Raw genomic sequence first — 15931 nt, forward strand, 5'->3', positions numbered from 1 at the left:
ACCTAAAAGGAACTGAAATCCTCCATGTTTAACACACCACATGCAAGAGAGGCAGCCTTGCTGTAGCGTAGCCTACTAAGCTAATGGAGGTGGACGCTCATTTCGTATTGGTTGGTTCGTAAGTCACCAGCTCTATCTTCCTCTTTTGATACCATTTCTCCATTTTGTTAATCAGCAACAAGTGAATGGCAAGTAAGGGAGGAGGTAGGACAACAAAAATAGTGGGGAAAGCAGATGGAAAAAGCCCCCTCCCCCCCCCCAGTGGAAATCTATATTGCATTCAGACACTGATCAATGGCAGAGCATAGCTTGAGAATGAACAGCATCACGGCAGGCCAGGTTCTGATACCTACCAATGCTGTATCCTAAATTAAGATCTGCTTTCAGTGAACAGCATCTGTTAAGCGTTCAGCCCAGCAAACGACTGCAAGATCCCATAGAGAGAGAAGATATTGTCAGTGTTAACTGGTGTGATTACATTGGGTCAGACAGGCACACTGTTGAGAGGTGGCTACTGTCACAACCAAGGCATAGCATCCTAATCAGGAAAAGGTGAATACAGGCACACCTGGATATATGGTTAATGGAGACCTGGGGCATAGGTATATGCAATATTTTCTGACCCTTGCTCGGAAGGATGGCAGCTTAGGACAGCGTGTTGGAATAGAAGCTGAAGCTCTCGGAGATGGTTTTAGAGTCACTGCGGGAGGAGCCGTTGGATGTCATATCCACGGACAGGCGCTTAATTTTGTTGCTCTCTTCAATGTCTTCCTCAGTGTTACCGGTGACGGAGGATACAGTTGTCTCCATCCGGCTGACCTTGTACATGCTGCTCTGGGTCTGGAGGTACCTGGCAGACTTCATTTCCAGCCCTTCATATTCCCTAGCACTGATGAAAGGGCACCACCGGAAAGCGTGCTTAAAGCCAATGCGGAATCTGAGGAGACAGCCAAGTGCAGGGATGTTAGGCCCAGCATGTGCTGAGCTGGTTTCAGAATGTTTTCAATGCAGTCCATAGGAGGAGACCCCCAGCATATGCACTGATGCAAGAAGTGTGACCAACTCTCAAACCTTAATACCCCTATGGACCAGTATTCTGTTCACTAGACCACACTGCCGCATTCTGTTCCCATCTCTGCTGCTGACTCACCATGTGACCTTTAAGTCTTTACCCTTCTGTAAAGTGGGCATTGGGATTTCAGAGAATCCTAGAAATGTCGGGTTGGAAGGGACCTCGAGAGGTCATCTAGTCCAGCCCCCCTGCACTGAGGCACTTTGAAGTAAACCTAGGCTATCCTGGACAGGTGTTTGTCCAACCTGTTCTTAAAAGCGGCCAATGATGGGGATTCCACAAGTTCCCTTGGAAGCCTGTTCCGGCACTTAACTACCCTTTGAATTAGAAAGCTTTTCCTAATATCTAACTTAAATATTCCTCATTGAAGATTAAGCCCATTACTTCTTGCCCTACCTTTAGTGGATGTGGAGAACAACTGATCACTGTCCTCTTTACAACAGCCCTTAGCATATTTGAAGACTGTTATCAGGTCCCACCCCCAGTCTGCTTTCCTCAAGGCTAAACATGAAAGGTTAGAAAAACTGGGCCTTGTAGTTCAAGTTTTCTAAACCTCTTGTCTGGACTCTTTCTGTCTCTCTGTGCAGTTCACCCACATCTTTCCTAAAGTGTGGTGCCCAGAACTGGACACAGTACTCCAGTTGAGGTCTCATCAGTGCCAAGCAGACCTGGACAATTCTCCTGTGTCTTACATGTGACACTCACTCCTGTTGATATACCCCAGAATGACATTAGTCTTTTTAGTAACCGGTTCACATTACAGACTCTTATTTGTGATCTATTATAACTCCCAGATCCTTCTAAGATGTACAAGTGCCTAGCCAGTTATTCCCCACTTCGTAGTTTTCTGTCCATTGTAAAAGCACTTTGAGATCTTTTGGATGCCAAGTGCTACATAAGAACTAGGTATTATCATACAACACTTTTTAATCCAGGATCTAAAAGCTCTTCTTAAGTATTCTTCATTTTGGTGCTTAATAAATAATTATTCCAGTGAATACAACAATCAGTACTATGCTCCCATTTCCAGTAGGCGAACAGAGATATCAAACTTCCCCCAGCATCACAACACAAGTTAATGGCAAAACTGAGAACAGTATCTTGTGCTGTGATCCCTAATCCATCCCAGTGTAACCACTGGACTGCACTGCCAACAGTCAATCAACCATCACTGCCTTGCTATTATACTTGGTAAACGAGAGAGGCTTGCCAAACTCTTTTGCAGTTGGGGCATATAACTGACAAATTTACTCAAACAAGTTTTGATTTACCCAGTCCCTCTTTGCATTCCAAGTTCTTATTTCCAAGGGTAGAACTCTTGATGGCTTTTATGCATCTGTTTACGTAGTAATACTGATTAAGGGCTTTAGCAGTGTTTTGTGTGTTTCTCACCAAGTTTAGATTGGAAATTCTTGGGTGCCTGAAGTGTGCCGTACTCAATTCTGCATGAACCGATGACGTTATATACAAGTTAAACTGAAAATCTTACTCCATCCAAATACCCACTGGAGCCATGGGAGTTTGACAGACTAGACACTTCAGGATTGGCCCAGTTTTATAATCTTGTATGTGCTAGAACAGTAACAATTTTATTTAAATGCACATACATGTGTCTTTATATAAAGCAGGGATCATAGCTATGGTGGGAGGGTAGGACTGGTATAATCTATTAACCCAGAGGCTGCCACTCATGCCATGGTGATGGGTCCCTTTACAAATACAGACCCAGATGGGCAGAAAGAGGGTATCTCATTCCAGGCATACTGCTGCTATCTGCTCTCTGGGCATGGATTAGAGCCTTCTGATATTTGTTGGTATTTTTGCAAAATATTTCAAAACTGCATTGCTTTGTTTTGAAATTTTAGGAATTAAGGTTTGCCTAAAGACTGTTTGACAGGAAAAGGTTTCATTTTGAATGTTGGGGTTGCCCCCTTTAACTTTTCTTCCTCCTCCTTGACCCTGGAAAAGTAGGGGATAAGGGAGAGAAAGTGGGGAACAGCCAAGCACCTTTTCACCCCCATGGAGAAAAATGGAAAGTGTTTCCTTTTAAAGGAAAAACACATTGTCGAAATGAGAACTTATTTCATGCTGAACTTTTTTCATTTAAGAAAATACAAGCTGACCATCATTAAAGCGATTTGAGTATGCCTTTTTTTGGTAACTGAATAAAGATTGGATATATCCCAGCTCTAGCAGGGATTTTCATCTAGCTAAAATGGGGAGGACCATTATTCTCCACTCGACTGCACTATCGGATCCCGGAGGAGCTATTAGAAATATATACTCTGGTGAGTCTGATCTACAATCTGCTGTAGCCCTATTGACAAGGGAAAACTGTCCTGGAAATAGCTTGGAGTTTTTATTTGACTTTGGCTGCCTAAAGCCTTGGAAAATATAACACCTGATTATTCAGAGGTGCTTAATACCTGCAGTTCCTGTTGACTGCCAATGAAGATGTAGGAGCTCAGTACTTGGGAAAATCAGCCCCTTAATTTAAGAAACTGGTAGTGAGAAGCCCTGGTGTAGCTGTTAATTTGGTACACTCCAGCTGTAGGAAAAGGAGGGATAGCTCAGTGGTTTGAGCATTGGCCTGCTAAACCCAGGGTTGTGAGTTCAATCCTTGAGGGGGCCATTTGGGATCTGGGGCAAAAATTGGGGATTGGTCCTGCTTTGAGCAGGGGGTTGGACTAGATGACCTCCTGAGGTCCCTTCCAACCCTGATATTCTATGATTCTATGAAAACCCAAACAATTTGCTGAGTAATTTGAACAGCCACCCCTGATGTGTTGGCTCCCTGCTAAGCTGCAACTCACCACCATGTCTAGGGTCCTCTTCTGTACCCAACCCATCCCCACATCTCCCCTTTATTGCACTCAGTCAAGCTCATAACTCACCTGTCATTGAGGCAGCAGTAGATGATTGGATTATACATGGTGGAGCTCATGGCCAGCCACATTACTGTTAAGTAGACCTGCTGGATAAACTTCTCCTGGTACCAGTCGGGGTTAAAAAAATGCAGGAGGAAGTAGACGTGGTAGGGCAGCCAGCAGACTGCGAACGTGCACACCACAACGATCATCATCTTCACCACCTGTACACGAGAGAGAGAGACCTGGTTATAGAAGTTTACGCTGTACCCTTTGAGCAAAGCGTACCAAACAGAACTGAAGCCAGCGTGATCGACTAGGGGGAGAATGGCGGGGTGGCCGTCCTGGGACGAGCAGTCCTCTGTTTATCCACAGAAAAACAGATCGGCAAGGCAGACTTGTGCTCCATATGCTTCAACTCTGCCCTGGAAAGGACCGCTTCAAGGAGTAAGTAGTGGTCTTCTTCCTTCCTTCAACCCTTGGTCTTTCTATTGTGATTTTCAACCAGGGGAGGCAATTATTTCTGTTGTGAGAGTGGTGGGGGCTTTGGATCCGTGTCTTTAGGAAATGGATTGAACCCAAACATATTCTCCTCACCCCGCCCTATATCAATGACTTTGGGCCACTGCTGTCTGGGGCTAGATTTGAAATGGCGGCTCTGTCCCGAGCAGGATCCCATTACCAGTTATCTGAGCCACCCAGTCTCTCCAAAATACAACGCACGCCTTAATTTCAGTTTGGTATCCAAGCACTCAATGCCACATTGTTAAAAATGTACCCCTCCTATTTTGGTGCCGGAGTTTTTGGGTCTCCAGCTGGCATCTTGTTGGACCTGATTTTTCAAAGGAGCTGAGCAACTGCCGCTCCTATTGATTTCATCTGTACTATACACCAAGGCATCCAAAGTTGGTGGCCACTGTTGAGAAATTTGACCGCTGTGTATATGCTACGTTCCATTTAAAGAATGCCTGAGAGAGAGTGAATTAACCATAGACCCCAAGTCTGTTCAATTGCCTTTGCACACCCACTCCCCAATTATTCTGCCATGAGGCCGGAAAGTTGCTTACCTTTCGCTTGGCAGACACTTGCTCGTGGTAGCGGTCAGAAGAATCACCGGGTATCTCACTAGCCCACAGAGTGATGCCAACCACCGTGTAGGCGCATCCTATCACCAGGAGCGGCAAGAAGTAGATCAGCACGGTCACGCAGAATTGATACCTGAAAGTTTGTCCCGGTAAAATGCGGTTGAGTGCACAGGAAAACAGGCAGGATATTTGGGGTCTGATTCTCGGGCGCGCTGAGCACCAGCAGTCCTCATTGACATAAGCAGGATTTGTGAGTGCTCAGTACTTCTGGCAAGTCTGGTCGTTGGATTTCAGCAAAGCATTCGACACCCTTACGAAAGCGTGGTGTAGCGGGGCAGTCGCCCTGCTCTGCCCCTGAAGGGATTAAAAACAGCCCGGGGGAGCCAATTGGAAAAGGCTGGGAGGCAGCCAATCAGGGCCAGGTTGGGCCCTATAAAAGAACTGCAGGGCCAGAAGGCAGGGCAGTCTCTTTCCAGCCCTGGAGGGAGAGGGCCTAGCTGCTGGGGAACATATGGTACCTGAAGCAGGCAGTGCTGGGGAAAAGGGCAAGAGGAGTTGGGAAACTCCAGCCTGGCAACTCCCCAGGCTGAGGCCTTGGTCAAGTCCTAAACAGGTACTGGGGCTGCAGAGGTGCAGCCCAGGGACAGGAAGAGGCAGCCAGTCCAACCCCCTTGCCAGTGATGAGTGGCCATTACAGACTGCAGTCTGCCCCAGGGAAAGGGGGCTGGATGACGACTGGCAGTAGCCATTGAGGCAAGGTGGGCATAGAGGGCTGGGGGTTCTCCTGGGAGGGGAGACCCAGAGCTTGGTGGTACTGCTGGGGCAGAACCCTGAGATAAAGGGCACCAGGGTCCAGGAGGGACACGGGGCCAGTAGCAAGCAAGACACCAGCCTGCAGAGGGCACGCCGTATGCTGGAAAAAGGGCTAATTCCCGGACGACCAGCAGGAGGTGCCACACCGGTGAATCTTCGACTTCGCTACACGTTGCAGGAAAAATGTTAAGGCTATGTGGCAGGGTAGTACCCAGCTCGCTGAGATAATTGACTGACCGGAGAAGTTTGCAGGCTTCACTGGAATCCGTTAACCTACTGGGATAGGGATTGTTGACGTTTGTGGGGCAATGATTAGGCTAATGAGATATTTAGACCAATAAGTGGGAAATCTAATTGGCAGGAACAGGAAGTAAGGGGGAGCTCAGAGAGTCAGGTGGGTGTAGTAGAGAACGCTGGGTGCCAGGCTTCTCCTGACACATGCCTGTACTGGGTTCTGCAGTGCCTGGAATCTGAAGGTGAAAGGTAGACACGGGGAAAAGGAACAGGCGGTGTGTATGTTGTGAGTTAGAGACGACCCAAATGGGCCAGGCAGCGTGGCACACTGGGTAGCTGACGGAGTGCTCTGTGACAGCCTAGTTTAAACTACCTGTTAGTTTGCTTCCTCCACCTGTTGGATCTTTTCATACACCTTGAAGGCTGGGCTTTTCAAAAGGGCTCGAGAGAATTAGGCCTCCAATTCCCACTGAAATCCAATGCCCTTTTGACAATCCCAGACACGCATTCTTTGGGATGGAGGCTGCCTCCTTACTTAATTTCTGTGCTTGGGGCCACTACATGTGAGTAGTCTACAAGTCAATTTAGTCTCCAGAGTGCAGTCAATTTCTGTTCTCAGCTGCAGCTAATCTCAAAACCTCCTGAATTCTATTATTGTTGGGGCATCCTCCTGAGAAGTGATTTTTGTTTTTAGGCAGTGAATCATGAGTGTGGCTGAGCTGTTTCTGGAGCTGACACTGCTTCATGTTGTCATCATTTTATTGAAGAGAGATCCTATTATCCCATATAAATAAAGGGCTTTGCACCCCAGCCGGCTATCAATCAGGCCATACTCATCCCTGATGGGAACACACACAGAGCCAGCCTGAATAAGCAGCTGTCCGGAAAGGAGATCGCCATCCCCGTGCATGCTATCGTTCTTGCTGTCGAAATGTTACAAATGGCTTCCGTGTAAACATTTTAGTGAGCTCACAAGCAGAACTGGAATGTTGCTGTCTATCTTGAGTTTCCCAAGGAAGCAATGCCATGTTCCGTGCTGAACTGAGTTGCTGTGTTTTAGTTGTGACTGACATTAGCACCTTTCCAAGAAAAAGGAAAGCATGCACTTTACAAACTGTGTTCTAATTGGACACGGCACTTCTTCCCCTAGAATGTAGAATCCTACTTGTCTTTGCACCTTCCTCCATACAAAACTTTCTTCCTGAAACCCCATTCTCTGATCCAGTCTACCAGAGTTCCCCTTCAGGCCCTCAGGGAATTCTAGTATTTCAAAATCTGGTTTTGTCCCAAATCAGAACAAAGTAAAAAATCTCAATTTTTTTTTCTTTTCAAAATGAAATATTCCAAAACGTTTTGCATTGACTGACATTTCATTTTGATGTTTATAATGAATAAAGTGAAAATGTAATGTATCATAAGCAAAACAAAACAAATCATTGACTTCTCATGAAAATGTTGATAAAATGATGCATTCCCGTGAAACATTTTGATTGTGTGGTGTCAGCATTTTCCAACAGAAAACGGTTCCATTGGAAAAAAATTTGACCAGCTCTACCTCTTACAGAAAGCCTATAAAGCCTATTCCTCACCCAGCCTTCCCTACACAGAGGTTTAGCTAATCCACAGATGCCCTCAAAACACTGTACGTTCCAAATTTGAAATAAGTTTTGAAAACATGGCCCCAGGCTTTGACTTATTCTCGTCTACGTTCCTTTATCAACTGAGACTGGAAGAAGTACACCATTGAGAACTCACCTACCTAGGAGGGACTGAGCTAGTTATCAATTCACTTGAAAAAAAATGCCGTGGTTTCTTTAGGCCAAGCTTGGTATAAAGAGAAATAAACACTGAACTATAGGAGAACTCAGTGTAGAGATAGGTTTAACATTATTCTTTGTTACAGTAGCAACCAGCATTGGTACTTCATTGTGCTAGGTGCTGTACATACACATGGTAAGATGTAGCCCTGGTCCTGAAGAGCTTATGATCTAAATACATATCAGGAAGAAAGGAAGACTTACCCCCATTTTACAGGTAGGGAACTGAGGTATAGAGATACCAAGTGACTTACTCAAGGCCATATAAGAGCCAGGAACTGAATCCACGTTTCCTGAACTGCAGTCCAGTGTCTTAATCACAAGATCATGCTTCCTCTGTCTGACATTGAGGAAAAGTCAACCAGCTTTTTTTTTTTTTTAAACCTGTTAGTAATCTGTAACCACCTGATTGCTGTGTATCCCCAAACCCTGGGGAAATTCAGGTCTGTACTTTGCTGCTGGGGGTGAAATTTTCAGAAGTGCTTATGCTAATTAGGAACCTGTGGTATACTGAGGACTAGGTTGGAGCTGCAAGCTTTAAAGGCAGAGGGTTTTCCTGTTCCTGCTTGAAGCCTCAGGGGCTCTGTAGGGAAGCATGCAATTATCAAAGGCAGTCTTCAGAAAAGCCAGCCTAGAGTAAGACTGGGTTAGTTGTGGCTCTCTGATTTAAGGAGCAGCCTGTTTCGTCTCTCTCTGTTTTGGGGTTCTTGTGTTCTTGGGTTCTGAATTCCAAGAAATAAAGTAGTGTTACGTTGCAACCTTCCAGCAAGAGTATTTTTGTATCTAACTTCTCTGTGTGTATGTCATGAATGCGACAGAGCTTTTATGCCCCATTTTCAAAAATTACGTAGGAAAATTTTGCTTCTGGTTCCTCTTCTAGGTTACAGTTGGTGTGAGATGTTTCTCCCCACAAGAGTTTCCCAGATGCTCTGCTGCATTTACAACAGTTGCAGTTTCCTGCCTTCTAAGTTTACATTGTTCCTCTCCTGCCTTCAAGGGCAAAACCATATATTTGGACAGCAAAGATATTGGAATCCAAAAAACAAAACAGATGAAGGCTCCCTGGAAGCTGCTGTCCAGTTCAAGCATTTCTCCAGTATCTATTGCCTCATTTACATTGTCTGTTCCTGGTCTTGGATGGTGAAATGGGACTTCAGCTTTTGGAAACCAGATATCACTTTAGCTCTTGTCACTCACTGTGTTTGGTATCCAAACACGACCTGATGATTACCAAATGCATTACAAGTATTAAATCTCTCAGCACTCCTCTCAAGTAGCATTGGTTATGTTAGATCTGTTATACTACTGGAAACAGGCACCAGGAAGGATTAAGGATAAGTGCCTCACTCAGGTGTGTATGATTTCCACTGGGTGTTAGTGGGAGCCATGCACAGGTATCCAGGGGTAGGGTACAGCTCTGCGAGTTGCCTTCAAGTCTCACCATACAGCAATCCTTTGGCAAAGCTAACAGAGCCAGAAGTGCCCACTCCCGGTCTGACTCTAACCACTAAAAGGCACATTGCCCTTAGTTCAGTTACTCAATGCATGTCAGGAGAAAATCTATGGAAGTTGAACTTGCTGTTTTTAAGTCAGTTTAAAAATCAGGTCCGTTGGGGGCAAGTAATGACCTCGGCTACAATGGTGTAAATCCAGAGAGGTTAGTCGCTCTGGTGTAATGCATGGCTGAAAGGCACTCGGATACAGTGGCAATGAGCACGTGCTAAGCACCTATATAGAATGGGATAGAGAACTCTCTTTACAGCAGGAGATTTAATCAAGGGGAGGATGTTCCAAAGTGCCTAGATGGTGCGGGAGTGGAAGTCCCATTGAAAGTCAATGAATTTTAGGCTCTTCTGAAACCTGCAGCAGGGTAATTCATGGGATTTGGGCCTATTCCAGGTTGATAAATGTAATGGTTTGTTTTTTTTAAAGCCGTGTACTTAACCACTCCATCTGAAAACAAAGAGGCTCCTCTGACTGCCCTTTCACTCAATCTTTGTGTAAAAGCATCGGCTTTTTCCTGAGGGTACGGAAATGGCAACATAAAATTACCTCATCTACAAAATGGTGTATTTCTATGGTCGCTGTTGCTTCAAAGGATTTCCAGCACCCCCATTCCCACCCCCCCAATACATTAGCAGTTCCAGGAAGGCAATAGATCACGAAAGCAAAGCTAGAAGCGCCCTCTAGTGGCTGAAGACTCATCATTGCAGGCTTGCACTGTGATCGCAGCCCTGGGCAAATAAGAATTTATTTTGTACAAGATTGCAACCCTAAAAAAACAACTCCATTGCAGAACATGACGAGATTGGCCTGACGCCCTCAGTTGCGAATCCAGGTGGGCAATTCAAAGTGCCCCATCAAAATTATAAGTAAAATTAAATAGACATGAGCTCACTTGATGGCAGTTCAGTGGCTGACATGAAATGAGTTGGATGTCTCTGCCCAATTTATATTTTGGGGGTCCTGATCAAGTTCTTAATGGGTGAGTATCTGTGTCACCAAGGCCACCTTCCCAACTGCACATCTAAGCAGGAGGCACATGGATCAGCTGGGAAAAATGGGGAAAGCTTGTAACGATACATGTGCATTAGTCTCTGGGGGGTGTCGTAGAATATCAGGGTTGGAAGGGACCTCAGGAGGTCATCTAGTCCAACCCCCTGCTCAAAGCAGGACCAATCCCCAATTTTTGCCCCAGATCCCAAATGGCCCCCTCAAGGATTGAACTCACAACCCTGGGTTTAGCAGGCCAATGCTCAAGCCACTGAGCTATCCCCACCCCTCAATGGCGCATCTGTTGCCAGGAGCAATTGACTTGAAGAATTCAGAATGAGGGATGTGGTGCAGTGTACAGGGGGGTTGGTGCTGTACACTTAGGCCCAAGTCCTCAAAGATAATTTATGCTCCTAACTTCCACGGATTTCAATGTAAATTGGGAGCCTGAATACCTTTGCGGGTCTGGGCCTTCCTGTGCGTCTCTAAGTTTGGGGATCTGCATCTTGCTTAATACTAAAGGAGAATACATGGACAGCAGGCCTGACCCAGCTCTCACACCAGTTGGACTATACGGGCTACTTTCTGATTTACGTCGGTACAAGAGGAGAGGTTTGGGTCCACTATGTATGCAGGCTGCCTGGAGGACAGCAAACAGCTTGGGAGCATGACCACATCATGCTGTATGGTGTGATGAGACAGCAGCTTTAAGGCAGCTGCGTTTCAGGTCTTCCCTGCCTCAAGGGTATTCCTGCGCAACACTTGATTTGGTCCATTATAGAGACAGGAGCCAGCTCTGCAACTGCGACCGGGGCTCAGATTCTGAACCCACTCAGAGTCGGGGGTGGTTCAGACCAAAGGTTTGATTTGGGCATCGTCGGGACGTTGTGGGGCTTCCTTAACATGTATGAAGCACTCTGCCATAGGGCCTTTCATCTGATGATCTCCACAGGAAGCACTGTTACAATGACATAAAGCAGAACGCTGACTCCCCACTGATTAGGAAATGCCATAAAACAAGGCACTATGGGTAGGTCAGCGTTGCAGTCTGGGGTGTGAATGGCAGCTTGTGTAATTGGACTGCCCAGCTGTACAATAGCTAGTTCACTAAAATCAGAAGTGGGGATGCTCCCGCACAGGCTTCAGTACGGCTGTCCTAGCGAGTATGTACCTAGAGGAGACAGGCAGCTTGTGCGGCCCAAACTACAGCGTCTTCCCTGCTATTTTTAGCTAGTTAGCACAGGTACATCTCCACCAGCTGCTATTCGCACCCCTGGCTGCAATGTAGACTTACCTTATGGTTAGGGACGCCCAGAGCGGGTGTTCCAAAATCTCAGACTGTCAGAAGTTGGGACTGGACAACAGAGAAAGGATCACTTGATACATTGCTCTGTTTTGTTCATTCCCCCTGAAGCACTTGGCTCCAGCCACTGTCAGAAGACAGGATACTGGGCTAGATGGACCGTGGGTCTGACGCAGTACAGCCGTTCTTGTGTTACCAAGGGAAGTATTCCAACAGTTGAGCAGTGAATTGTTAAAGAGGTGATTCATCATTAGAAGAACTCCAGCGTACGTGGCACAAACAGAAATAAGACAGTCTCTGCACCAAAGACCCCAGAGTCTAAAAGAGACACTACGGTGGTGGTTTTTCTCTAAATCTGAAAAGCCAGTGGAGTTGAGAGGCTGGGAGATTGGTACATCTTGGTAGTGTCAAGTAGCAAGTTGTATTGGTAATTAACTCGGAATTCCCATTAGGGGGTTGGACTAGATGACCTCCTGAGGTCCCTTCCAACTCTGATATTCTATGAATCTATGAATCTCTTCGGGTTGAGTGTGATCCCATGAATACTGTTCCAGATAGCCCAGGGTGTAATTTTTTGTCTGGCTCTGACGTATTTATTAATGTGGGATTCTAGAAAAATAAGTAATTAAACATAGAATGAATTGGAAGCTTGCTTGCTAGCCGCAAACTAGTGACGCGGTGGGACATGTTGTTAAACACAGCATCCTGTCACCGTGGAGCTGTGTGAGATTTATAACTCAACCTTGGCTCGTAACAGGGCATCCAAAAATGGATGAGAAAAGAAAGTGATCCGTACCCTGCTTGGGTCACGGGATACCAAGTATGGCTTTGCAGGAATTTTTGAATGATTATTGTCTTAAGTGAAATGCCTTTAAATGGGATTAATGAAAACTAGGAGAACTCTGTTAGCAGTCAGTGGCATTGGAGGCTAGTCCTGGCCTGTGACCTTTCATATCCCAGAGTCCTGTCAGGTGATTGGGGTCAAGGGATAAACTTAGATCTCTTCCCAGCACTATTGTCACACATTTATTGCAATAACTAACATTGGTTGCTGATCACCAGTAATTTTCTTTGTGCTCTAAACTGAATAGCATACCAGTTTGTAGACTCTCACAGGCACATCTGTGTCTTGTCTGTGACTCTGTCCATCCATCTGTATTTATAAAATATCGGTCACTGAGGTATCTAAGCGCAGAGAAATGCTTTTTATGCCCTAAATACTGCCTGGGTGTCTAAGCTCGATTATTACCAGGAGAAATGGGGATCAGCCTGTTTGAAGAAGAGCAGGGGGACCCAAGGCGGATTGAGTAAATGGGCTTCTCTACTGCGGTATTTGTTCCCCTAGACCCAATTGTCGAGTAAGCCCTGAGTTAATTACATTACAACTTTTTTATTTAAGTTAAAATGTAAATGCCCACATTTACTACAAAAAGAAATGGAGTACTTGTGGCACCTTAGAGACTAACCAATTTATTTGAGCATGAGCTTTCGTGAGCTACAGCTCACTTCATCAGATGCATACTGTGGAAACTGCAGCAGACTTTATATATACACAGAGAATATGAAACAATACCTCCTCCCACCCCACTGTCCTGCTGGTAATAGCTTATCTAAAGTAATCGTCAGGTTAGGCCATTTCCAGCACAAATCCAGGTTTTCTCACCCTCCACCCCCCCACACAAATTCACTCTCCTGCTGGTGATAGCCCATCCAAAGTGACAACTCTTTACACAATGTGCATGATAATGAAGTTAGGCCATTTCCTGCACAAATCCAGGCAGGAAATGGCCTAACTTCATTATCATGCACATTGTGTAAAGAGTTGTCACTTTGGATGGGCTATCACCAGCAGGAGAGTGAATTTGTGTGGGGGGGTGGAGGGTGAGAAAACCTGGATTTGTGCTGGAAATGGCCTAACCTGACGATTACTTTAGATAAGCTATTACCAGCAGGACAGTGGGGTGGGAGGAGGTATTGTTTCATATTCTCTGTGTATATATAAAGTCTGCTGCAGTTTCCACAGTATGCATCTGATGAAGTGAGCTGTAGCTCACGAAAGCTCATGCTCAAATAAATTGGTTAGTCTCTAAGGTGCCACAAGTACTCCATTTCTTTTTGTGAATACAGACTAACACGGCTGTTACTCTGAAACCCACATTTACCTACAACACCCCCAAACCCTTATTTCATAATATGAACGCCCATATAATGAATATTAATAGCTATATACTGAATATATATTGTTTACAGCATTAAGCATATTATACAGACATTTTTACTGTGAAGATACATTTCTTTGCAGTAATTGTAGTCACATGTTCCCTTAATCAGCCGTTCACAGGGGAGGGAGGAAGGGGCCATGACCCCAAGCTCATCTATGCCGCTGGGAAAGGAAGGGAAGGGGAGATAACACTTCTTTACTCAAAGGGTATATTTTAAACAACCGCATTCCTTATATAGCTGCAACGCTTATCTATCCTTAACGAGCAGAAGGGAAGGGAAAAGAATGGCTGCGTGCCTGTCCCTTTCTCCCTACTACATGGTGCTTGCCTGTGCCTCACTGCCTGATACCATGATAGTCGTCACCCGGAGTAGGTTTTTACTTAACCCTTACGTACCCCAACACAGCCATATAAAGTCTGGTTGAAATTCTGCTCTCACATCCTCATCTCAAAGTGCCCAAACCCTGTAGGGGTTACACAAACTGGGCTCTCAGGGTTGAAACCCCGCCAAGCCCTGCTGTATTGCTTGAAGGCCGGGGTTTTGGTCTTCCTCTCACAGAGCACAGGAGTACGCTGTTTCACCACTCCAACCAAAGCAGATGCTGCACTGGCCGCAATGACGTAGACACCCCTAGGCCTTTGCCCCGTAGCTAAAAATAGGTCAAGCTAGCCAGCAGTCCACACTGGATAAGATGCCCCAGAACGTATAGAGGATGGATGCTAGAGAATGCCAATGCTGTGTAGGCTCTGAGAATACGTCCGGCTGGAAACGGGAATTTCTCTTCTAAGGGAAATTCTGACACTTAATTTTTTTCTGTTTCAAACTGCAACAAAAGCCAAAAATTTTAAAATTTTCCCCAAAACAATAATTCAGAACTATTTTTATTCAGGATAATCCAATCCTCTTGTTTCAATGATGTCAAAACACGCAGTTTTAACTTGATCATTTTAATACATTCTGGTTTGACTTCTACATTCAATTAAAATATTGAGTACAGTATATTTAAATCCATACGTTATGGTATTTAAACTGAAATGCATTGAAACATTAAAGTTGAAACACAAGGTTTTTGCCTGATTAAAGCCTTTTGACATTATCAAAATGAGACAATCAAAATGATTCCTTTTAGATTTTTTCCCATTGAAAATCTTGTTGAAATTTATATGTTCCAGTGAAACGTTCTGATTTTGATTAAACTGCATTTTTGGCAGACCACTGTTCAGCTATTACTTTTTTTAGCAGCTTCAGCCCTACCGCAGATCTTCCTGAATTGGGGGAGGAGCTGCTATGGCTCTCAGCTGTTGCCCCACATCTCCCGAGGCTGGAGAAAGTGTCTCCCCCACCCACCCCTCAAAGACACTAGGAGAAATGGCGTGTGTGATGCGTATAGTCTGTATCTAGTTAAGACTTGTTTTATGAATTGTACCTGTGGAGCAATTAGGGGGGGTAAGGGTAGGATTGGGGGGAGGAAGGGAATTGCTGGGTCCTGGTGGGAACCTCAGGCTGTGAAAACAGCATCGACCAGTGTTTGCAGATTTTGCAGTTCTAAGTTGGCCACAAGGTAACAGACAGAGCCAGACTCCACCCTGGCTTCTCGTGGGTTTATGGTTCTGCTTTAAGAGGTTTATTATCCTTAATCATAGCTGATATTCTGCTCTTCCTGTGTGCTCAGGTCTCATGTTACAGAGAGAGCAAGATATAGTTCCGCCCTGGCTTGCCTATCCTGGAGCAGAATGTTACCCTGAGCAATTAGCCTTGTAGCACCGCCAGTAAAACCCCAGCACTCAGGAAGAGCAGGAAATCAAATGAAAAGCATTCTTCAAGTCTCAAGAATTAGTATCTGCCTTCCTAGAGCAACATGTGCTAGGCCAACAGCCTTCAACGGAGCCTCTCTGGGTCACAGCCTCAGATACCCACGGGGGGAGTTTTCTGTTGTGGCTTCGAGCCGGGATTTCAGAATGTTCACCTTGTTTACCTATCTCGTTGGTAGATTATTCTCAAGCCTCCCCAGGAAAGGGGGCGAA

General features: G+C 45.4%; 1 protein-coding gene across 1 annotated transcript in view; it reads right to left on the reverse strand.

Annotated features, from left to right (window-relative positions):
- Positions 1-645: 645 nt before the first annotated feature.
- Positions 646-15931, reverse strand: part of LOC144257578 (substance-P receptor-like) — a 91773-nt gene continuing 76487 nt past the window's right edge. Inside the window, exons 3-5 of the mRNA XM_077805562.1 lie at positions 5007-5157; positions 3967-4163; positions 646-937 (exon numbers count right to left, since the gene is read on the reverse strand). Coding sequence (XP_077661688.1) covers positions 646-937; positions 3967-4163; positions 5007-5157 — 640 coding nt within the window. The remainder of the gene's footprint in view (positions 938-3966; positions 4164-5006; positions 5158-15931) is intronic.

The sequence above is a fragment of the Eretmochelys imbricata genome, chromosome 26 (assembly GCF_965152235.1).
Source record: "Eretmochelys imbricata isolate rEreImb1 chromosome 26, rEreImb1.hap1, whole genome shotgun sequence".
NCBI classification, from domain to species: domain Eukaryota; kingdom Metazoa; phylum Chordata; order Testudines; family Cheloniidae; genus Eretmochelys; species Eretmochelys imbricata.